We start from the raw sequence: 25501 nt of genomic DNA on the forward strand, positions 1-25501 counted from the left end.
TTATGGTTACCAAAGGGAAAGGGGTGGGGGAGGGATAAATTAGGAGTTTGGGATTAAAATGTACACATTACTATAAACAAAATATATAAACAACAAGGACCTACTGTCTAGCACAGGGAACTATATTCAATATCCTGTGATAAACCGTAATGGAAAAGAATCTAAAAAATATATATATATATATATCTGAATTACTGTGCTGTACACCTGAAACTAACACAGCATTGTAAGTCAACTATATTTCAATAAACTTTTTAAAAAGAGTCAGGAAATAAGGGACTCATTGGTTACCTGCAGAGGATAGGCAAACTTAATTCCCAGCTATATATGTTATGACTAACAATCGTTTGCAATGAAACTATAAATAATTCCAAGAAGGCTGTGAAGGAGTTGTCCTTCTGGGGCTGTAGTTCAAAGACAATTTTGACTGGTGTCACCCAAGAGTTGAACTGATCTTACCGAAGAGGAGAGTGAGGGTGTCCAGTGTTCCCCAAAAGAGTTTAAATGGAAAGGGATATGGAATAATGGCAGCTCCAAATCATGACAGCCTGAAGTCCCACATGAGGGGAAATGTTTATGGGAACCTTATATATACAGTTCACATTCCCACACCAAATCAAGAATTCCAATTGCTACCCCCATTAAATGAGACCAAAGTTAGAAATAAAACAGAGATTAGGGAATGAATGGAGTTTATTTGTAATTCAAAGGTGACCTGGTCATCAGAAATGATTATTAAGCCCACAACCTTGTGTTGTGAAGGAGAAAGGTTGTTATGTCACCATTCCTTCAACAGCCTTAGGATCTGAGAAGAAACAAATACAGGAATAGGGACCCTTCTCTCAGAAGTGGGGTTTGGAAAATGACTTTGGACCAAAATGATAGGTGCTTCAGCAAAGTTCCCTATCACGGCTTCCTTCAAATGATAACTTTTGTGAGATACTTATGACACTGACTTTCCACATATAGACTTGAGAAGAAAGGGAGATGTTTCCATGTTTGTTTTAGGACCCTCAGAAGGACCCATGCAGTCCATGAACAAGCCAATTTTGATAAGCATAATGAGTTTTAAACATTGCACCAGTGGGTGAACTGGGAAATTCTGCAAAGAAATGTCCTGCGGTGTTGAACGTTTAGGCCCTGATCATTAGAATATAAATCAGAAAAACTGAGTGCCTTAGAACTTATATATCCTCTCCAAATCTTTAAAGAGGCAAACTCTAAAAATCACACATAAAAGATATTTGTCATAAACACACACACACACACACAAACTTTAATCACCTTGAGGAACCATGATCCAATAATATACTTAATAGGTAAGTTTGCCTCCTCAGTGAGCTTTGTGTTTGTCTTCAGCTGGGTGATTAATAATAAGCCTATAAAGGATTACTTGGTCATAATATCATCATTAATGTATAAATTACAAAAGAATCCTTATACTTAAATGATATAGTGAAATTATCACTTGGTAAATAGATTCTAATAAATCACAAAAATATCAATACAGGATTGGAATCAGTTCAGCTTTCTAATCTTCACTAAGATGAAAAATGTTTACATAGAATACCTAATTTAATATATGGGAAGTCTCATATAAAATAAAAGCATCAAGAGTTTCTTTAAAGGCTTTGAATATAGATAAAATAACTGATAATAAAAGCTTTTGTTAAGCCCTTGGTACACATATAAGAAAAGAAATATCACATTTATAACAGAAGTTAGATAAATTATTCTCAAGAATAAGAAAGCATTTGCTGTGAAAATTGTAGCTTCAGGAATAGAGCTAATCTTCACAAAGGTTCCTAGCTGAATTACAATCAGCTCTATCCTTAAAAAAATAATAAAGATATATTTGGGCTGTATGGCTTTTTTGTTCAATAAATGGATTTTTTAAATCTACATTAGAGGATGAACTGAGGAAAAAATAATGGATCTGGCAATAAAGAGAAATTTGTAAATTGCAGAGTAGTCATTTGTGTTCTTAGTCATATGTCATTTTATGCTTATATTTATATAATACGTAATTTAAAGAGTTAATGAAAGAAGGATTTGCAGCATTTTCCTTGAGGATTGCCAGCTCTAGCATTAAGTTTTGACATGCAAAACATTGGATAGATATTTGAAAATTATTACTTGAGCCAAGCAGGGACAGAGGAAGACTAAGAGAGAGAAAGAAACAGGTAGAAATGCAATCTAAATGTGATACTTGTGGATGATTTTGAGTCTTTTAAAAATAAAAGCTGTGAGCGTAATCATGGTGTTCATCAGTTCATAGCTTATTCCGTCTCTGTCTCTGTCTCTCTCTCTCTGAGCACACACACACAAACACAAGGTGCCCAACATCTATAGTCTCTGCTTTGCTTCAAGTAGACTTATTAGTATTAAATTTCCCATTACAAAGGAAGTTGACAATCATGATTCTGGGGCACTTGTCTTTCCCTAGAAACATAATTTTATCTTAATTTGGTATATAATATATAGTTATCAAAAATAAGCACCTTTCAGAAGGGCTGGGTTTAATTTTAATTTTAATTTTAATTTTGCCATAGTCCATTTTACCAACTGTGTCCTATATGTTCTAAGCTTTGCTCCTTGTTTCATAAGTTCTTCATTACTCCAAAATAGAGATCTTTGTTTTCCTCGCAAAGCCTTAAAGTTTTGTTTTTATTTAGGTTTTTATTCAACAGAGAATTGTTGTTGTTATTGCTTATAATGAAAGGTAATGATCCCATTTTTTTCCATAAGGGTAATTTATAAAAAATCCATTCTTCTCCACTGATTTGCAGAGCCTCATTTCTCATCTATCAGCTTCAGACATGTAAACACACACACAATTCTGTATCTGGACTTTCTATTTGTCTCCATTGGTCTATTAATCTATGCCCTTATCAATACTGCCTTTCCCTAATTATTATTACTTTAAAATGTCTCGATATGTTGGTAGGATGTCTCCCCAAGTTCTTCTTCATAGCTGTCTCAGTTTCTTTTCTCATTGTAAATGAATGTTAGAACCATTCTCAGGTTCCAAGAAAATACTGGTAAGATTTTTATTGGAATATTGCATTGAATTTATATACAAACTTGGAGATGATTTACATCTTTAGTATTTTGACTCTATTGCACACAGTATCTTTTTCTATTTAGTTCTTTAATGACTTTCAATAGTTTTATAATTTCTCCATAAAAGCCTTCTATATCTTTTGTTAGATTTATTCCTACTGCTTTACATTTTAGTTGCTATTGTAAATGCTATCCTTTTAAAATTACATTTTCAAAAGTATTTTCTGGATCTTATATGTAATAAACCTGTTTAAATCACTGATTATTTTTATTAAGTTAGTTGTAAATTTTCTTGGGTTGTCTATTACTCATATAGAGAGAGCATTGTTTCTTCCTTTTCAAGCTGTATATTTACTTACTTCGAACTCTGGGCTTCCTTGACTGGCCAGTAAAATGCAAAATAGGACGTTTTCCTCAGAACTGGTTTCAAAAGGAATGCTTCTAATGTTTCACCACTATGAGTGAGATTTGATAGATTAAGGAAGTTTTCCTCTCTTCCAAATTTTCTAAAAAGTTTTATCATAAAAGAACATTAAATTTTGTTGACTGCTCTTTGTTTTTATTGAGATAACCCTGTGATTTTTTTTCTTCATTAATCTGTTAAGGTGATGAATTTCATTAATGTTTTTCCCAACAGTATATCATTCTTGCATTCTTCAGATAAAACCCATATAAGCATGATGCATTTTTTTAGGCTTTATTTTGGTTGTTATTTCATTGGTTTAGGATTTTTTTTTTTGCTTCTAAATTGATCCAATAGCCTGGCTTATAATTTTTCACTTACCATCTTATCTGATTTGGTTAAACTGTTCTATTAAAAAAGTTGGGCAATCTTCTCGCTTCTTCCAGTCTCTGAAATGGTATGCATATGGCAATACTGCAGCTATCTGTAACTTGAATATTTGATTTGTCTGTAAAACTAGCCTGCTTGGTAGATAGGGAGAAAGGTCAAGGAGGTAGGTAAAGTTAACTAGTGGTAGATGTTTTAAATACTGTTTCAGTTTATTGAGTAGTCAGAGATCTTTTCACGTCTTCTACTTCTTAAGTCAGATTTTGAGAAGTTATATTTTCCTAATAAATTGTTTCTTTCACCCAAGTTTTTAAAGTTATTGGCAATAAGATGACTATATTTTTAATGTCTGCTTTGTGAGTGATTATGTAACCTTGGTTATTTATTTGTTTATTTGTGCCTTTTCTCTGTCAGTCTTGTTTCTTTATATTTACTTTGGATTTATTCTGTTGTTCTCTTTCTAACTTCTTAATTTGGACACTGAGCTCATATTTTTCAATCTTTTTTTACAATAAATTTCTTTCTAAGCATTGTTTTAGCCATGTCCCATAATGTTTGATATATTGTGTTTTCTTTACTTTTCAGTTATATTATCTAATTTCCATTATGATTTCTTCTCTGAGTTATATAGAGTGTGTTGTTTCCAAACATATAAAGATTTCGTTTCCCATAAGGTTCTTCTTCTTTTTTTCTTATCAGTTCTTTCATGGAGAATTTAGTACTCTAAGGGCACAGGCTTTATTTCAGGAAGCTTGGTCCAAGTGTCACCTCATTCAGTTCTAAGTCCTTGACTCCTCTTTTTCTTTTTCTTTTTTTTTTTTTTTTTTTTTTTGCATAATACGGGCCTCTCACTGTTGTGGCCTCTCCCGTTGCGGAGCACAGGCTGCGGACGTGCAGGCTCAGTAGCCATGGCTCACGGGCCTAGCCGCTCCACGGCATGTGGGATCTTCCCGGACCAGGGCACAAACCCGTGTCCCCTGCATCGGCAGGCGGACTCTCAACCACTGCGCCACCAGGGAAGCCCACCTTGACTTCTCTTTAAGTGCAGCAACCAAAACTCAATCATCTTTGGATTGGCAATACTCACAAGACAACCTCTGTACTAGGGACAGATTATTATTTTGGTTTTCAGCTCTTTCTTTGGGCCCCTGTGGTTGTTTACTTTTCCATGAGCTAAATTCCATATATGTATATTTTAAATGTTTTGTAGCAGGAAGCTTTCAGACTATCTAGTCAACCATGTTGCCAGAAACAAATGTCTGAGGTTGGGTGTGCATTACATATTGTAGTTTGGGGAAAGTGTAAGGGCAGGAAATTTTTTCAATACTATTTCTTTCTGCCTAGTAAATGCAATTCTTGGGGAAATATTAATTTATCAGTGGGGTCCTGATGCAGGGGACTACATCTATTTTATTTTATTTTAGTGTAGATTATGGCTGATCCTGATTCTCCTGACTCTTCAGTATATGTATACATGTGTTATATCTATAAAGTACTTTAGACTCTGGGACCTGCACATTCCTCCCTGTGCCATAGAACACCATGTTTATGTGTCAAAAAGTTATTTATTTGTGGCTATTTCATTATATAAAAGAGATAAAATTACTTACAAAATACACATATGAAGAAAAAGTAAAAATAACTGAGAAAGATTAGGAAAAGTAATACAGAAGGAATCAGATAGGAAAATTTAAAATCTAAGGATAAAATTTACCTGGCAATACGGTGCTATATCTTGCTACACATTATTAGAAGTGAACCAGACCACCAGACCCTCCCATCAGGAAACTTGCACAAGCCTCTTAGATAGCCTTATCCACCAGAGGTCAGACAGCAGAAGCAAGAAGAACTACAATCCTGCAGCCTGTACAACAAAAACCATATTCACAGAAAGACAGACAAGATGAAAAGGCAGAGGGCTATGTACCAGATGAAGGAACAAGATAAAACCCCAGAAAAACAACTAAATGAAGTGGAGATAGACAACTTTCCAGAAAAAGAATTCAGAATAATGATAGTGAAGATGATCCAGGACTTCGGAAAAAGAATGGAGGCAAAGATCGAGAAGATGCAAGAAATGTTGAACAAAGACCTAGAAGAATTAAAGAACAAAGAAACAGAGAAGAAAAATACAATAACTGAAATGAGAACTACACTAGAAGGAATCAATAGCAGAATAACTGAGGCAGAAGAACAGATAAGTGACCTGGAAGACAGAATGGTGGAATTCACTACTGAGGAACAGAATAAAGAAAAAAGAATGAAAAGAAATGAAGACAGCCTAAGAGACCTCTGAGACAACATTAAACACAACAACATTCACATTATAGGGGTCCTAGAAGGAGAAGAGAGAGAGAAAGGACCTGAGAAAATCTTTGAAGAGATTACAGTCGAAAACTTCTCTAACATGGGAAAGGAAATAGCCACCCACGTCCAGGAAGTGCAGCGAGTCACATACTGGATAAATCCAAAGAGAAACACGCTGAGAAACACAGTAATCAAATTGGCAAAGATTAAAGAAAAAGTATTGAAAGCAGCAAGGGAAAAACGACAAATAACATACGAGGGAACTGCCATAAGGTTAACAGCTGATTTCTCAGCAGAAACTCTACAAGCCAGAAGGGAGTGGCATGATATACTTAAAGTGATGAAAGGGAAGAACCTACAACCAAGATTACTCTACCCAGCAAGGATCTCATTCAGATTCGATGGAGAAATCAAAAGCTTTACAGACAAGCAAAAGCTAAGAGAATTCAGCACCACCAAACCAGCCCTACAACAAATGCTAAAGGAACTTCTGTAAGTGGGAAACACAAGAGAAAAAAAGAACTTACAAAAACAAACCCAAAACAATTAGAAAATGGTCACGGGAACATATATATCAGTAATTACTTTAAACGTGAATGGATTAAATGCTCCAACCAAAAGACACAGGCTTGCTGAATGGATACAAAAACAAGACCCATATATATGCTGTCTACAAGAGACCCACTTCTGACCTAGGGACACATACAGACTGAAAGTGAGGGGATGGAAAAAGATACTCCATGCAATTGGAAATCAAAAGAAAGCTGGAGAAGCAATACTCATATCAAATAAAATAGACTTTAAAATAAAGAATGTTACAAGAGACAAGGAAGGACACTACATAATGATCAAGGGATCAATCCAAGAAGAAGATATAACAATTATAAGTATATATGCACCCAACATAGGAGCACCTCAATACATAAGGCAACGGCTAACAGCTATAAAAGAGGAAATTGACAGTAACACAATAATAGTGGGGGACTTTAACACCTCACTTACACCAATGGACAGATCATCCAAAATGAAAATAAATAAGAAAACAGAAGCTTTAAATGACACAATAGACCAGATAGATTTAACTGATATTTATAGGACATTCCTTCCAAAAACAGCAGATTACACTTTCTTCTCAAGTGTGCATGTAACATTCTCCAGGATAGATCACATATTGGGTCACAAATCAAGCCTCAGTAAATTTAAGAAAACTGAAATCATACCAAGCATCTTTTCTAACCACAATGCTATGAGATTAGAAATCAATTTCAGGGAAAAAAATGTAAAAAACAAAAAAACATGTAGGCTAAACAATACATGACTAAATAACCAAGAGGTCACTGAAGAAATCAAAGAGGAAATCAGAAAATACCTACAGACAAATGACAATGAAAACACGGTGATCCTAAACCTATGGGATTCAGCAAAAGCAGTTCTAAGAGGGAAGTTTATAGCTATACAAGCCTACCTCAAGAAACAAGAAAAACCTCAAATAAACAATCTAGCCTTACACCTAAAGGAACCAGAGAAAGAAGAACAAACAAAACCCAAAGTTAGCAGAAGGAAAGAAATCATAAAGGTCAGAGCAGAAATAAATGAAATAGAAACAAAGAAAACAATAGCAAAGATCAATAAAACTAAAAGCTGGTTCTTTGAGAAGATAAAAAAATTGATAAACCATTAGCCAGACTCATCAAGAAAAAGAGGGAGAGGACTCAAATAAATAAAATTAGCAATGAAAAAGGAGAAGTTACATCAGACACCACAGAAATACAAAGCATCCTAAGAGACTACTACAAGCAACTCTATGCCAATAAAATGGACAACCTGGAAGAAATGGACAAATTCTTAGAAAGGTATAACCTTCCAAGACTGAACCAGGAAGAAATAGAAAATATGAACAGACCAATCACAAGTAATGAAAGTGAAACTGTGATTAAAAATCTTCCAACAAACAAAAGTCCAGGACCAGATGGCTTCACAGGTGAATTCTATCAAACATTTAGAGAACAGCTAATACCCATCCTTCTCAAATTCTTCCAAAAAATTGCAGAGGAAGAACACTCCCAAACACATTCTACGAGGCCACAATCACTCTGATATCAAAACCAGACAAAGATACTACAAAAAAAGAAAATTACAGACCAACATCACTGATGAATACAGATGCAAAAATCCTCAACAAAATACTAGCAAACAGAATCGAACAACACATTAAAAGGATCATATACCATGATCAAGTGGGATTTATCCCAGGGATGCAAGGATTCTTTAATATACACAAATCAATCAATGTGATAAACCATATTAACAAATTGAAGAATAAAACCATATGATCATCTCAATAGATGCAGAAAAAGCTTTTGACAAAATTCAACACCCATTTATGATAAAAACTCTCCAGAAAGTGGGCATAGAGGGAACCTACCTCAACATAATAAAGGCCATATACGACAAACCCACAGCAAACATCATTTTCAATGGTGAAAAACTGAAAGCATTTCCTCTAAGATCAGGAACAAGACAAGGATGTCCACTCTCACCATTATTCAACATAGCTTTGGAAGTTCTAGCCATGGCAATCAGAGAAGAAAAAGAAATAAAAGGAATACAAATTGGAAAAGAAGAAATAAAACTGTCACTCTTTGCAGATGACATGATACTATACATAGAGAATCCTAAAGATGTCACCAGAAAACTACTAGAGCTAATCAATGAATCTGGTAAAGTTGCAGGATACAAAATTAAGGCACAGAAATCTCTTGCATTCCTATACACTAATGATGAAAAATCTGAAAGAGAAATTAAGGAAACAGTCCCATTTACCATTGCAAGAAAAAGAATAAAATACCTAGGAATAAACCTACCTAGGGACACAAAAGACATGTATGCAGAAAATTATACTACAATGATAGAAGAAATTAAAGATGATACCAACAGATGGAGAGAGATACCATGTTCTTGGACTGGAAGAATCAATATTGTGAAAATGACTATACTACCCAAAGCAAACTATGGATTCAATGCAATCCCTATCAAATTACCAATGGCATCTTTTATGGAACTAGAACAAAAAATCTTAAAATTTGTAGGGAGACACAAAAGACCCCAAATAGCCAAAGCAGTCTTGAGGGAAAAAAACAGAGCTGGAGGAATCAGACTCCCTGACTTAAGACTATAATACAAAGCTACAGTAATCAAGACAATATGGTACTGGCACAAAAACTGAAACATAGATCAATGGAACAAGATAGAAAGTCCAGAGATAAACCCACGCACCTATGCTCAACTAATCTATGACAAAGGAGGCAAGGATATACAATGGAGAAAAGTCTCTTCAATAAGTGGTGCTGGGAAAACAGAAGAGCTACATGTAAAAGAGTGAAATTAGAACACTCCCTAACACCATACAGAGAAATAAACTCAAAATGGATTAGAGACCTAAATGTAAAACCAGACACTATAAAACTCTTAGAGGAAAACACAGGAAGAACACTCTTTGACAAAAATCACAGCAAGATCTTTTTTGATCCACATCCTAGAGTAATGGAAATAAAAACAAAAATAAACAAATGGGACCTAATGAAACTTTAAAGCTTTTGCAAAGCGAAGGAAACCATAAACAAGACGAAAAGACAACCCTCAGAATGGGAGAAAATATTTGCAAATGAATCAGCAGACAAAGGATTAATCTCCAAAATATAGAAACAGCTCATGCAGCTCAATATTAAAAAAACAAACAACCCAATCCAAAAACGGGCAGAAGACTTAAATAGACATTTCTCCAAAGAAGACATACAGATGGCCAAGAAGCACATGAAAAGTTGCTCAGCATCACTAATTATTAGAGAAATGAAAATCAAAACTACAATGAGGTATCACCTCACAACAGTTAGAATGGGCATCATCAGAAAATCTACAAGCAACAAATGCTGGAGAGGCGGTGGAGAAAAGGGAACCCTCTTGCACTGTTGGTGGGAATGTAAATTGATACAGACACTACGGAGAACAGTATGGAGGTTCCTTAAAAAACTAAAAATAGAATTACCATGTGATCCAGCAATCCCACTACTGGGCATATACCCAGAGAAAACCTTAATTCAAAAAGACACATGCACCCCAATGTGCATTGCAGCACTATTTACAATAGCCAGGTCATGGAAGCAACCTAAATGCCCATGGACAGATGAATGGATAAAGAAGATGTGGTACATATATACAATGGAATATTACTCAGCCATAAAAAGGAATGAAATTGGGTCATTTGTTGAGATGTGGATGGATCTACAGACTGTCATACAGAGTGAAGTAAGTCAGAAAGAGAAAAACAAATATCATATATTAACGCATGTATGTGGAACCTAGAAAAATGGTACAGATGAACCAGTTTGCAGGGCAGAAGTTGAGACACAGATGTAGAGAACAAACGTATGGACACCAAGAGGGGAAAGCCATGGGGGGTTGGGGATGGTGGTGTGCTGAATTGGGCGATTGGGATTGACATGTATACACTGATGTGTATAAAACTGATGACTAATAAGAACCTGCTGTATCAAAAAATAAATATAAATAAATAAATAAATAAATAAATGTCTGTTGGCCATAAAACCACAAAAGAAAAAAAAAAGTGAACCAAATTTGCTACTGCCAAAAGGAAAAAAGCAAAGATAGAAACATTATCCATCACAAGAATCAAAGTGTCCCTTGGATTAAAACAGACTGGTTGTCAAGGTATTGGATCAAATACGATATTATAATAAGGTAAAGCCACATCTAGCCCTGGGTAAATTCTAATACGTTATTATATAAACTGAAACATCTGCCTTGAGCAAAAACAAAGAACATTTAGCCTGCATCAAGGGATGTAACAGAAATAATAACTGACAGATACTGTAGAATTTTCTCTATGTTTTCCATTGATACTAGATGAAGGCATAACTTCTGTGGAAAGTTTGAATGTGATTTTCCATAGTAGACTCATTAGGTAATCTCTCAAAGCCCTATGTCTCTGTATGATATTAATGTACTAATTCATATCAAATATCTATACGTCATACTGTAAAAGTATAATTAGTTTGGTTTTATGGCAAAAGTTGGTATTCAGGTTTTCATACATAGAAAATAAAAGCTATATAATAAAAACTCTTGAATCTTTAATCATTAAGATTTTAGGATGTTCTGTAAAGCTTATTGTGTTATATTTTGATACATATAAATGCATGAAAATAAGTACTAAGTAACTTACACTGTACACAGATGTATAGATGACACTGAAGAACAAATTAAGTGGAAATCAACAGATATTAAATTTTATTCTCTAATGGTCTGATACCTCTGAATAATGGAAATCACACCAATTAAGTTAAAAATATAAAAGACTAAAAATGTTTTCAAAAAATCATAATATATTATGTAAATCTATATGTAAATAGAGATATATATTACAAGCAAACTAGTTCTAGGGAGGTTAGAACAAGACAATAAGGTTACATTTTTCTACTCTGGGGTAAGGTATACTTTCGAAAAGAGGCAAGTTTTCAAAAAACTTGTAAGAAAGAGATGAAATGGCAAAGAGGTAGTAGAAATGCATGATATACTAAAAATTATATGTGTGAAGATGGTAATGAGAATAAATAAGCTGCATGCTGGTAACGATACTAAAACTTAATTGAGTTGTGAATAAAATGCTTAGAAAAAAAGTTAGGGGGAAGAAAGGATTGAAGGCCTTGATTTTAGAGATAGTAAGGGTTGAATCAAGGCAGTGATATAATTATAGTAGTTCTTAATATTTTACTTCTAAGTAATAATGTTTTCTTAGAATATTTTGAATGCATTTTGAAGTCTAGAAGCCAGGTAGTTGCTATAATAACCACATAATAATCAAAGCTTAATTAAAAGCAATTTCTATGAAAGGGACAGAGGAGAGAAGGAGGTTAATCTGTTTAACATGAAACACAAAGAATTTGCTTCACGGTAAGGATTAGAGACACATCCCCAGAAAATGAAGGAGAAAAATAAATAATGCTGCCAATGTTTTCACTATAGGAAACTGTTAGGGTGTTGGTACAAATGATAATGAAGGGGAGAATTCTGGCTGAAGAAGGGATGTTAAATCTGTATTTGCAATCTCCTATTAGCTCATTATCTATTGCAGCAGTGTTCAGGAAACATGAAAAGGTTTAATTTTTCAACCAGGGGAAAGGATAGCAATTTTAAAAACTAAACAAATGAATTTGCTGCCATCTTGTGGCAAACTTGGAAAATACAGTATGTTTTAGTATTTTTAAGAGTCTCCAAAAGATTTTTAAACATATTCCTCTAAACTATTTCTTTAAAGGATTCTCACAAAGCCACCCTACTTGGTTCACAAGTAAATTATATGTTTTCTATATCTATTAAGTTTAAATTTCACCTCCATTAGTAGTGAAGTTGAGAAAATATTTAGAGAACACATATTCCAGTGTATTAATTTTTTAAATATTTACACGAAAATTCATAAACCAAGTAAAAATGCATTTCAATGACACACTTCTTTGTAATCACCTTCATGATCTGGGGCAGAAAAAAATAACAGGAACAGGAACCTTTGTGGGTATAAGATAATGAGACATTATGCTTTGTAAAGTAACGTAATCATACTAAAAACACTGATCTCTAACTTTTCCTTCATATTCAATAGCTCTATGACTTAATGAAAATTATTTAGTGGTTGATACCTTTCCTTCTGTGTGAATCTGTCTCGTTGAGGTGAGGGTCACATGAGATGACATATATGAAATTTTGAAAACTGTAAAGCTCTACTTAAAAATTAAAAGATAATTAAACTAAACATAGATAAGGCAGAAGATAGTGTTGGATGTGTGCCTAAGTTGGGAAAGGAAAGTGAATAGAAGCGAGATATTTTTCTCCATGTGGCGCTGAATTAGAGCAGCTCCGGATATAGATTATTTATTTCTAATAAATATCAAACACCTGTTATGTGAGAAAGCTATTAAGAAAAGTTAAATGCACCCCCAAACACCTTACAGTCTAATGGGAGATACAGCCAATTTTTTTAAAAATTGTAACAAAAAGATGTGAAAAAAAATGCTAAAGTAAAATGTTTGCAAAGTTCAGTGAGAGGTCCGTACATAAGTATGGATCCATTATTATCTTTATTTAAAATTATAATAACTTTAGATTGTGGAATAAGGCATAGAAATTAATTTCATGAAATGAACAGTGGCTGTGGCTACCTGATGCTAATGGGGAAAAGCTTAAGTTATGCAAAAATTCCAAAACATCTATGTATTTCATACAATCGGTGTCGATTTTTTCTTCAGGGAAAATCATGAATTTCAGTATTTAATACAGAGTAAAAGAAAGCATCCACTAGATTAGGTGCATTCAAGAACCCTGAGACCCACAGATACTGCCTCATCCTTACCAAGGGCCCCTGGAGCAGGTCCACTGAGCAGTATGAACCCACTGACTCACTCCCAACATGAATTAGGAGGACTAACCCTAATCTGATTGACAATTTTTATTTAACATCTTGGGGGGGGGGTAATAGGCTAAGATGTAAAAGAGATACAAAGAAGTATATTGATCCCTTAAGAAGATAATTTCTTTGAGAAAATAAATCATGCCTATACAATGTCTAATAAAACTGGTCTTTTTGTAACCTGCCATATACATGGTAACTCTTCTAAAAGAAATATAAATCCAATGCTAGTAACTTGAAGAAAAATGTTAATCTATATGTAACAAAATGTTAAAATGGGCATTTTGACCAGCCTATAATTTTGATTATAACATGGTACTAGGTACTTTTAATTACAGGATAATAGCTATATTTGAAATTTAAAATGATCATAATTTTTTCCAAAAAAGAGATCTGAAAATCATGGACCTGCCTGAACTTCCATTCATGCGAGGGAATAACTGCCTCTACCGAATATTCAAGAGAAGATGAATGACAAAAATAAAGATACTTTCTGGGTGGCTGCGTTTGTGTACTGATCTTGAGACTGGAGCTTCAACATGTATTTTTGGTAGTGAGAGGTGTAATCCATATCCCGTGAAATGTTGGTTCAACACATTAATTTTTCTTAAAGAAATAGTGAAGAATGAGAGTCCTACATTGCATAATACCACAAAATATCTTGAAAATTAGCTTTATCCTTGTCCTTCCCCAGAGTTTCATCTCTCATGATTCTTGCTCAAATCTCCCCTGCCTTAACTCTATAAACACTGTGGCTCATTTGTCTCTCTTCCTGACTCTCCTGTTCCTAAAACTAGTATCTCCTTTTTCGTCCAGGGATGGCTACTTGCCAAGCACCCATCCACATCCACACACATCTGATTTATAAAATGATTCTACACGTGTTTATTTGGAAGGAAAATTTATCCTGCATTAAATTTTGAAACCAAGCTCTGTAGGTACTGAAAGAAATTCATTGAATATATTAAGAAGATTATTCTAATGGCCACGTGCAGGATGGCTTCAATAAGAAGGTTTTAAAAGATAACAGCAGAATTCAAAGTGACCTAGAGAGAATAAGGATGATATTCAGTTATACAGAAATTATAGAAAATGATAATTAACTTAGCATGGAGAACCATGCTCTGCAGATGAAAAATGATAAATGACTACTCACAGCTAAGGAGAAAAGAGTCTACTTTTAGAACATTATAATACTCATGAGTAAACATAATTTGAAGGAGATGTATTTGTATTAATCAAAGTTTCAGAAATTCAGGCTTTCTCAGATCTCAATATATTGTTACAGGTTCAGAAAAATGGTAAGACTGCAATTTGAAGATGTTATCTTTATTAACACATTATTTTAAATAACGGTCAAAATACTCTAGGTGGGCAAAAGCAAGATCCCAATGGGTCAAATTATCAATATTAGCCATTTACATTGATAAAACTGTCAAGCTCTTCATTTAACTTAAATTATTTATAATACACATTCAGAATTATGTTTATAGAATAACACTGTACAAATCGTTCAACATTCAATCCCACTAGACAGTATTAACAGAGCATCTACTATATAATAGGATCTCTATCAGGCACTAAGAGATATTGGTTACAAAACAGAAATGGAGCATGACTTGACATATTGTAGTCTGGGATTATGACAAGTAGAAAATTATGAAGCTCCAGTACATGTACCATAATAGGGGAAGTACGAGATGAACTGGGGGCACATAGGAGGGAATCTAATCCATATTTGAGAGAAGAGTGGGAGGCAGGGAAACTTCCAGCAGGAACTTATATTTAAATAAAAACTGTAAGACTCAACATTTAAAAATAATAATGATATAAATGAAAAGCAAATAATAATTCACATCAGATGGGATACATATGCAAATATCTAAAGACTAAGAAATATGATGCATCTTAAGAATTGAATCAGTGTGAAGAGAATAGGGAAACGTGACAAGGAAGTTGGGCTAATCAGTCATTGGGGGTGTTAAGCAGAGGCTGACGTCATTTGATTGGCAGTTTTGAAAGATCACTCTGGTTTCAATGTTGAGGACAGAATGCAGAGAGCCAAGAGAGGAAACAGAGGTCACGGGAGAAGGTTGTTACAAAAATCAAAGTAGGAGACAATAACAACATGGACTAGGCTGGTGATAGTGGGAAAGAGAGAGAAATGGAGGGGCCCAAAGATAGTCTAGAAGCAAACAGATTGGGAAACAATTGGAAGTGGGGGTGAGAGCAACAGTAGAGAGGGTGGAGGACTCTTGGCCTGACTGCTCTGTTTTCTGAGAAGTGGAGAAAGCACTCTGTCTCTGGGATGATTCTGAGGGTGGAAGGAGCAGAAGCAGGGAGTGTTCAGACACAGGTTTAAGGAGAGCAGTGAATGGTGCGTGGTATCACCATGGAGAATGTGGTCTAGGCCTCAGCAAGAAAATACACAAAGGTTACCAGTGAACACTGATTGCCTGATCACGTGTTGAGACCTGAATTTAGTGTGGAATCATAAAGTGACTAACTCTTACCTTATATTCATCTTTTTTACCCTACAAATGTGTCCCTCTTTTTCAGTGACCCCTCTCTTAATGGCATCACCAAGTCTGCAACTATCTAAGCCAGAGACATGAGATTATCTACGACTCAAATCTTTACTTTCTATCTCCTTCATTTCTCAAATACGTCCATGGTCTCTACTTCGTTCGAGGTCACCTTTAGCCCAACCTGGATTCCTGGGACAGCTTCCTGGCTGACACTGCCTTTGGCCTTGCTCTCCACTGCCACGTCATAAGGTGACCCTGCGCTGCTGGCACGCAAGGCGGCCAAAGACTACCACTGCCGTTCCACAAGTAATCGTTGTCGCTAAAGGGGGTAATGAGGGCTGCGTCAGAGAAGGTTTGAGTCCACTTTCTCCCTTTAACCCTTCAACCCTCACCACCTCTCTTACCCATCAGCTATCCATTTTGTGGTCTAAGAACAGGAAGGACTGAAGTAGACAGGGCAAGGAAAGCTGGACCTAGACCCCTTACTGAGTGTGAGAGAAGGAAATTCTTGCTCCTTCTTGCTGTCTTACTGGGGCTTTGGACGGAGGTGACTGGAGGAAGTGTTCACTATGCTGAAGAGTGAGTCCACTGAGAAGCCAGGACACCACTCAGAGCAGAGGAGAGAACCAGCCTTAGCTTTTGAAGGATGATGTGAAGGTGCAGAGTGATGCTTGTTTACTGGAACCCAATTCCATCACAGCTCAGTCTCTGGTAACGCATGGTGAATATGTATTAATTTATCTCCTCAGATGCTTTCTATGTGTCAACTTACTTTGCTCATACTCACAATGGCAGCTTTGTTCTTTTTCTGTCATTTGCTTGTGTTTGGAATAATAGTTTTCTCTTCAGTCTTGGGGGGTTTTTTTTCAGGAAAATTTTTATGACCTTTGCCCATTCTGGATTGGTTTATTTAGAATGAGAGAGTACAGCCATAAATCCACTTAACTGGGCATGGATAAACTGTAAAACATTCTGTACCACACACTGTATGAACAAGAGTTAGGGCTTTGCCATACTCTCCCCCCACTGTGGAACGTCCTCTCCTAAAAATCCTCAAGGGCACCAAGAACACCAGTGTCAAGTCAGAGTACACATTTTAAAAGTTTTACTTATTTCTAATTTGTAGACAGAAATACAGAAATTGAAATGGTAATATTTTCTTCCCACATTTCAATGAATCGTTTCATTCAAACCCTGGGATACAAAACATGTCAGCCCGTTTGGAGACCACTATAGTAGGGGTTAGCCATGTTGTGGGAAAAGAAAGCAGTATGTGCAAAGGTTCTGAGGCAAGGGAGAGCATTTTAGTGCTTCTTCTTTGGAAGAACACTCTGTTATGAACTTTGAAGCCAGAGTTCCTGGGCTTAGTTCTGGCTGTGACCGTGAGCAAGATACTTGCATTGTTAGTGTATTAGGGTTTGTTTGTTTGTTTACAAACTCGGGGTAACTGTGTTTAATTGATAGTGTTATTTTGAAAAAAAATAATGTCTTGGAATATCATTTCATGTTAATTTCTTTCTCTCACTTCCATAAGGGGAAGTGATGACTTTTTCCCAGTAGGAAAAAGGCTTCAACATTGCTTTAGGGAGAAGTATGATTTCTAAAATGAAAGAAAAAAAAAAGATCAAGATATAATCAATGTTTATTTTTGTTTTTATTTTAACTTCCAGAACAGACTTTTTAGAATAAAGAAGGAAGAGGAGAAGGAGGAAATGGAGGAGGAAAAAGAGCTTTTTACAGCCAAAGGAAATAAATCTGGAGAGACTAGATGAAGACCTAGATCATTCTTACCCATACCTCCTTGGAGAATAGATGAGTCACCTGAGCTTATGAGGGGGGAGAGAGGAAGTTGGCAGACAGGGTGAGACTTTAGTGGAAGTCAGAAGTGGAAGTGGAGGGAATGAATGCGAGAGGCATGGGTGGAGAGGAATGGGGTCAGCATACAGAGACTCAGAAACACTTTCAAGGGCCTAATCTTTGAAGCTAGAACCAGGGAACACTAATGTTTGCCCAGACAGAGAAGTCATGCCAGCTGTTCATCTCCTCACTGAACAGTGTGGGTCTCTGGTCAAGAGGTGCCTACCTAAGTCTTTGCTGAGCTCCATGCAGACTGCCACTGTCTTCATGTGCACTCTCTTTTGAAAGTCCAGAATATTCCAAGATTCCCAAAAGATAAAGAAGAGGTTCTTAACACCCAGAAGAGTGGGACTGTTATAGAAGAGAACACCCCAGCACTGAGCCGTAATTGAGTAAACTGAACAATGGGAAATTCCATTTGCTCTAGTCATCATCATCATCATCATCGTCATCATGGTGACTTACATTTTATACAGGACTATATTATCAGGTGCTGTACTAGTAAACACATTCTGTACAGTGCATCATTTAACCAGGATCTTAATCTCTATGTTACACTGCTCTTAACATCTACACTCTACTCCCTCCCAGATAAAATAAGATTGTAGATGTAAAGTATTAACACTGTTCCTGGTGTATATATTGCTTGCTGATAATTATGACTTCAATGTCATGGGAGGGGATGGCAGAAAATAGGGAACAGGTTGTTATCTGCTGTAATACTGAAAAAGTTAAGACTGTATCTGAAACTTTTAAGGTTCAAATATCAAAGTGCAGAGAAGTTTATTTCATTCTTCCAGCTGATGTATGTTATTTTATAATTCACAGATAGTTCAGTCTTCTAACTTAAAGCCTGAACATAAGAAGATGGAGCAAGAATGTAGTTTCTCTTCTTGCTCAGTGGTTCTTATTTTCTTAATCTCCAGGTGAAAAGAGTAAATGACTACTGAGGGTTAATGTTCTCACCCCCATTTACTTCCTCCACCTTCAAGATCTCTTGAATCATCTCTAAACCCTTTCCCAACATTTTCCCCTTTGAGGTGTTTCCCATTCCTTAGTTATCCATTGATCAAAGATAATTTTTCATCCACTTTTTTCCCCTGACGGTGACTGGTGAGGTTGAAATGAGCAAAGATGAGGAATTAGTAATACAATCATGCCTCACGTTTAAGCCATGTCCTCCAATCCATGTCTGAATTTTGGATGCATCTCTCAAATGATTCCACAGTAGGGAGGGAAAGAGGTTGTTATTTACTGGTCTTCCAAAACCATACAATATACACCACCAAAATGCTGGAAGAGTAGTGTGTGCTTTAAGAATATTTCAAAATTATAATTAAACATTTTAAAATTATATAAATAATATCAAATAGGTGCTTTATAAAATGCATTTGTTCGACAATCATTTACTGAGTCCCCATCACATACAAAGCACCAAGGATAAAAGGATGAGAAAAACAGACACAATCCCTATCATTATGGAGCTTGGAGTTTAGTGGCAGATACAGATATTAATCAAATAAGCAAAAAATAAATGTGAAACTTCAATGGTGACACTCATGAGAAAGGAGTGTTACATGGTATTTTGAAAGCACATAAGAGGGGGACTTGAGCTAGTCAGAAAGGTCAGGTCAAGCTTCCCTAAGGAAATGGAAATTTAGTTCAAATCTGAAAGAAAATCTTTCCACTTGAGGGGACTAGCATATAGTCAGTGCTCACAGTGTAGGTCTCATTTATATTATTTCAAAGCTCTGCTCTCTCCCCTTCTGAGTGAATTTATTTAAAATGAAGACAAAAGCACAGATATACATATCTAATCTAAGACCATTAGATTACAATGGTCTTAAGAAGCTCCTTTCCAAAGTAGCTAGCAGGGCAGAACATCTAATCCTGAAGCTAGCTAAGAAAAATCTTGCTCAAAATATCACCATCAATGGACCAAAAATCAAATGTCAGTATGGGTCATCAGCCTGGATATATAGGGGTTAGAGAATGAGTATTAGGAAAATACAGTAAACTGTAGCTAGCAAAAGGAATAAATAAAACATTGGAAAGATAAATTGACTAATTTCAACGTTTCTGAGATATATGTGTTTTTCGGAATTCCAACTATTCCTCGTGTGTGGGCATAGCCTTATAGAATATGTTCATTAACTTCTAAAGACTTATCTTGACACATAAATACTAAATTCTTCTTATATCCTGATGAAACAGTGTCTGCATCGGCACATGCAGCTGTATCCAGCAAATCACTGAACCCTAAAGCAAACTGAAAAAAAAGCCATGACCTCTGCAGAACAGAACCAGAATCTTTTCCCAACAAACTCATGCTTATAAAAACAACTTCTAAAATAAGTGTTATATATGCCAGGGAAGCACCATGGTTCAATTATGGTATTTATTTGTTCCTTTAAGATAGTGTTAATTTCCCTATTTTTGAAGTCCCTATGTAGTTGTAGACTGCAAGGTTATTTAGATTATGTAATAATTTGTAAATGCAATAAAATGCTATTTTGAAAGTATTGTGCCCCCTGCCTGTTACTGCTCCCAAAGTACCTAAATAAACTTTATCAGTGAGCATTTCTTCCAATTGCTATTTACCAAATGAGATACTTGAGCTAAAAAAGAAATTTTAATAAAGCGAAATTTAAAACTGCCATGCTTCATTCTGTGCAAGCATGACATTTAAATTAATAGCATCCATCTCCATCCCTTAGGACATATAATTTTTTAAACTACAGATGGTATATATTTATTTTTGCCTTTCTTTTTCTAATTCAGACACATTGTTATTGGGAATTGTGAAAAAGTGTCCTTGTAGTTGTTCTACTTCATCACCGCCATGTTGACTGAAGTGAAAAATTAACATGGATTTAGGAAAGCCCATTATATCATTAAGGAACTATCAAGAAAATAAATAGGTGATATATTATCTTTAATCCATGAGCAAATATTGTCCTTGACACTTTTCTAAACCAGTTCTGATCATGAAAAGGGAAACATATAAAATGTCTTTCACCTGTGTCAAAAAGTATCTCAGCTTCTAGGTCACTTGGTAAGCTTTATAGCGAGAGAAATATTGCATAAAAATGATATCACACCCTATGTTTTAGCTAGTTATACCTAAATCCTTTGTTGATTATAGGCCATATAACTTCAGGCAGACAAAAGAAAAATAATCCCTATCATGTTGAATGCCAGTCTGTGGTGTTTATGAGTACCTCCTGCTGTTTTAAATGACTCAAACATCTGTCAGGTGTGCTACATTATAGCCACAGGAAAATCTCAGTACAGGTTGTGTGCCAGGCAAAATGCTTTGTCTAAGACCTTGTCAATCAGGCTGACGGATGAATTCAGTATTCTAATGAGTAAGATTCTAAATATGTTTCTCCTTTGCCAAATCTCCGGATCACATCGGGAGGCACAAAGCTCAGGCAACTGGAAGGAATAAGTTCATTTTTAAAGGACCGTACTTCTCCTGACTCATACAAATGTGTGGGTTTTAACTATCCTGGTGAGATAGTCTCCTACCCCTTTGTAATCCTTTTTTCTATGCTTCATTTAACAGACTAATTTCTGTTTACTCAAAACAAATTAATTCCAAACAATTTGCAAAGGCTACCATACTTCTGAAGAGCATTAGTTACTTTTAGCTTTACATTTTGCATAGTACAATGTCTACAATCAGTGGGTTTGCAGACTTATCATTTAGTGAATTATATTTTAAGCTATTCTAACAGTAACTAAGTCAGATGAAATTGTTTTGGTGGGATGGTATATATGGTTCCATTTAGATAATTCATAAGTAACGAATCCAACCACTTTTCTCATGGCCTTTCATATTCTAATATAAAAACTGAGGGGCTTCCCTGGTGGCTCAGTGGTCCCCTGCCTGCCGATGCAGGGGACACGGGTTCGTGCCCCGGTCCGGGAAGATCCCACATGCCGTGGAGCGGCTGGGCCCGTGAGCCGTGGCCGCTGAGCCTGCACGTCTGGAGCCTGTGCTCCACAACAGTGAGAGGCTACAGCAGTGAGAGGCCCGCATACCGCAAAAAAAAAAAAAAAAAAACTGAGTGTTTTTTTAAATTGACTTTGGGGAGAACATTACAGTAAACATCCCCTATGACATATCAACATGTTGCTTAAAAATTGCATAATATTTGTATTAGACTTATAAAGGTACATCCTATCCTTAATAACAATGTTGTAAAGGAGTTTCATATTTTGTAAAATTGACATTCAAAGTTTGCTATTTTTAAACTCTACATAATATTTAACATGAATCCTAGTAAATTCTATTCCAAACAAGGCAAAAACATATCTTTAATAGGAATATAGTGAGGTGAACAAAGATAATAAAAACAATCAGCCATCAGAAATTAAAAATCAATCTCTTCTCTATTCAAAATGTTACACTATTTAATATAACATTTGGAAAGACTCACTGAGAATATAATTTCTTTCCAAGAAGACAACTAACATTTCAGCTAATGCCCTCAAAAATTACATAACCCATATATTTAGCCTTTACAATTAAGCTAACATAGTTTTGAAGCCAATGATTTAGCAGTATATTAAAAATAAAAATTGTAATAGTACTTATGAGTAGTAAATATCGAGATTATTAATCACAAAAGGGGATTTCTTGGATCCGGGCTGCTTGGCGCAGGCCGCCTCCAGCACCGTGGGATGTAGCGCGGGGTCCGCAGCCCCCAGCAGAGCTCGCCTACCCCCGCCCCCCCACCCCCAGCCTGTCTTCCATCACAGGGAACTCTCTGCCCCCTGGGGCCGAGAGACCCCACCCTTTCCCCAAGCTGAAGCCACAGGGCATTGAGGTACCAGCCAGATGTCTTCTCACAAAGGACCTGTGGTGGCCCAGGGCAACGGGGCTCCTGACGGGAACAGGGAGGCTGACACAGCGGAGGTGGCTGAGCTGGTCCCCCTGCTAGAGGAGCAAGGCCAGCGGGGCGTCACCAGCCCAAGCAAAGCTGAAGAAGAGCAGGCACGCCCAGTGCCTCAGGAAGAGGAGGAGGAGGGGCGGGTGCTGACACTTCCCCTGCAAGCCCACCGTGGCATGGAGAAGATGGAGGAGTTTGTGCATAAGGTCTGGGAGGGGAGCAGGAGGGTCATCCCACACGACGTGCTCCCCGACTGGCTGAAGGACAACGACTACCTGCTGCACGGCCACAGGCCGCCCATGCCCTCCTACCGGGCCTGCTTCCGCATCCACACGGACACGGGCAACTTCTGGACCCACCTGCTTGGTTTTGTGCCGTTTCACTTTCTGGGAATCCTGACCATGCTCAGACCAAACATGTACTCCGTGGCCCGCCTTCAGGAGAAGGTGGTGTTCGCGATGTTCTTCCTGAGCGCGGTGCTCTGCCTCAGCTTCTCCCGGCTCTTTCACACCGTCTATTGTCACTCAGAGCAGTGACAAACTGGATTATTTTCCAGCCCTTTTCCCAACTGGATTATTCAGGGATTGCCCAGCTGATTACGGGGAGCTTTGTCCCTTGGCTCTATTACTCCTTCTACCGCTCCCCACAGCCACGGCTCAGCTACCTCTCCAGCGTCTGTGTCCTGGACATCTCTGCCATCATTGTGGCCCAGTGGGACCAGTTTGCCTCTCCTAAGCACCAGCAGACAAGAGCAGAGATGTTCCTGGGGCTTGGCTTGAGCAGCACTGTACCCACCGTGCACTTTACAATCGCGGAGGGCTTCATCAAGGCCACCACGGCGGGCCAGAGGGGCTGGTTCTTCCTCATGGCTGTGACGTACATCACCGGAGCTGGCCTTTATACCACGTGGGTTCCTGAGCGCTTCGTCCCTGGAAAATTCGACATATGGTTCCAGCCTCATCAGATCTTCCACGTCCTGGAGGTGGCAGCCGCCTTCATCCATTTCTACGGGGTCTCCAACCTTCAGGAATTCCGACATTGCCTGGAAAGGGGCTGTACTGACGACTCCCTCCTCTGAGCCGCCCTGCAAGGGCACAGGAGGAGCTTGCCAAGTGGTTTTAAAAGAACTTCTTTGCTGAAGCGAGAGGAAGAGTCTAAGTTGTCTGTTTCTAGAAGAAACCTCTTAGAGAATTCAGTACCAACGGAGCTTCAGCCCACTTCACACTCACTGGGCAATAAACTCTCTATTCCCTCGCTGAGAACAGTGGGGATGGGCAGCCGCGCCCCCCTCGGTAAGGCATCTACTGTCCCCTCACAGAGACATAGCTTTGAAGCTCATGTTGAGATTTTACCCCTCCTCCAACCATTCTGGGGAAAATGATGGACTGGGACTCTTCAGAAATTCTGTTTCTGGAAGAAACTGTCCCTCCCTCACCCCGGTCTTGACTTTGTAACCTGGCTTATAACAGGCCATCCGTTTTTGTAGCACACTTCTGAAAAACAACTATAACCTCGTCCCATCTTTCTAGGGCCTGGACCTGCTCACACAGCAGGAAAAACAAAGCCACCAACTTTTACACAGCCCGGATAGTCATGGAAGTATGTCCAGGCTCCAAATAACTTGAGTTTTAATTTTTTTCTTGGCAGAGTAATGTAAAATTAAAGTGGGGAAAGATATTTAATACTAAGCTTTAAAAAGAAACCTGTTATCATTGCTATGTATCTTGATGCAAAGACTATGATGATAATAAAAGAGTACAGAAGACACTTGGCATTCAAAGAAAAAAAAACACAAAAGGGATTTCTCTAGGTCATTATTTACCCATTCATTCATGTATTCATGTAACACTGTAGAAAGAATACTGAATAAAAGATACATAATTCCTCCTCTTGTCATTTTAAAAATTCTTAGCCTCTAGCCAGATTTTAACATGTTGCTGACTGAGTCAATTCATGGATCAAAATTAGAGTGTCCATATCAATATATATCAACAAAAAATGTTTACATCATGACAAGATTTAATTTTTAGTTTTCAAACCTTTTTGCTGATTAAAGTTATATATGTTCATTGTAGAACATTTAGAAACAAATAAAAAGATAAAAGAATTAAAATAAAGTCATCCATAATCCTACCACTCACATTTATTGAAAAGACACCCCATCCACTACACTGTAGAATCCTAAGTCAGTTGACATACATATATAGTCCACATCTGATCTTTGTATTATGCACCAGTCATAGAAATACAAACAAAATACCAGTTGTGGAAATATGAATAAAACAATTGATTAGGCAATTCAGAAAAGAGGCTAACCAAATAGGCAACATATGAAAAGTTAGCCAATTTCATGAGTTATGAGGAAAGTTAAAACAATTTAATATTCTCCAGAATGGCTAAATGAAAAGGAGAGAAAATTCCAAGTGCTGGAAAAGATTTGGAGAAACTGAAACTTGCTTACATTGCAAGTAGGAGTGTATATCAGTATAAGGACTCTGAAAATTGTTAGGCAGGGCCTCCTAAAGCCCCCAATTATATGCATAGCATTTGATTCAGCAATGTACCTCACAGATATAAA

The 25501-nt window shown here is 36.8% G+C and overlaps 1 protein-coding gene across 1 annotated transcript; it reads left to right on the forward strand.

The window, feature by feature from the left end:
* Positions 1–22871: 22871 nt before the first annotated feature.
* On the forward strand, positions 22872–24001 carry LOC307050887 (adiponectin receptor protein 1-like; the record flags this gene model as incomplete). The annotated part of the gene is given in 2 exon segments (XM_079701143.1): positions 22872–23451; positions 23454–24001. Coding segments are annotated over 2 exon segments (1128 nt in total).
* Positions 24002–25501: the final 1500 nt, after the last annotated feature.

This window comes from Hyperoodon ampullatus, assembly GCF_949752795.1.
Source record: "Hyperoodon ampullatus genome assembly, chromosome: 3".
NCBI lineage: Eukaryota > Metazoa > Chordata > Mammalia > Artiodactyla > Ziphiidae > Hyperoodon > Hyperoodon ampullatus.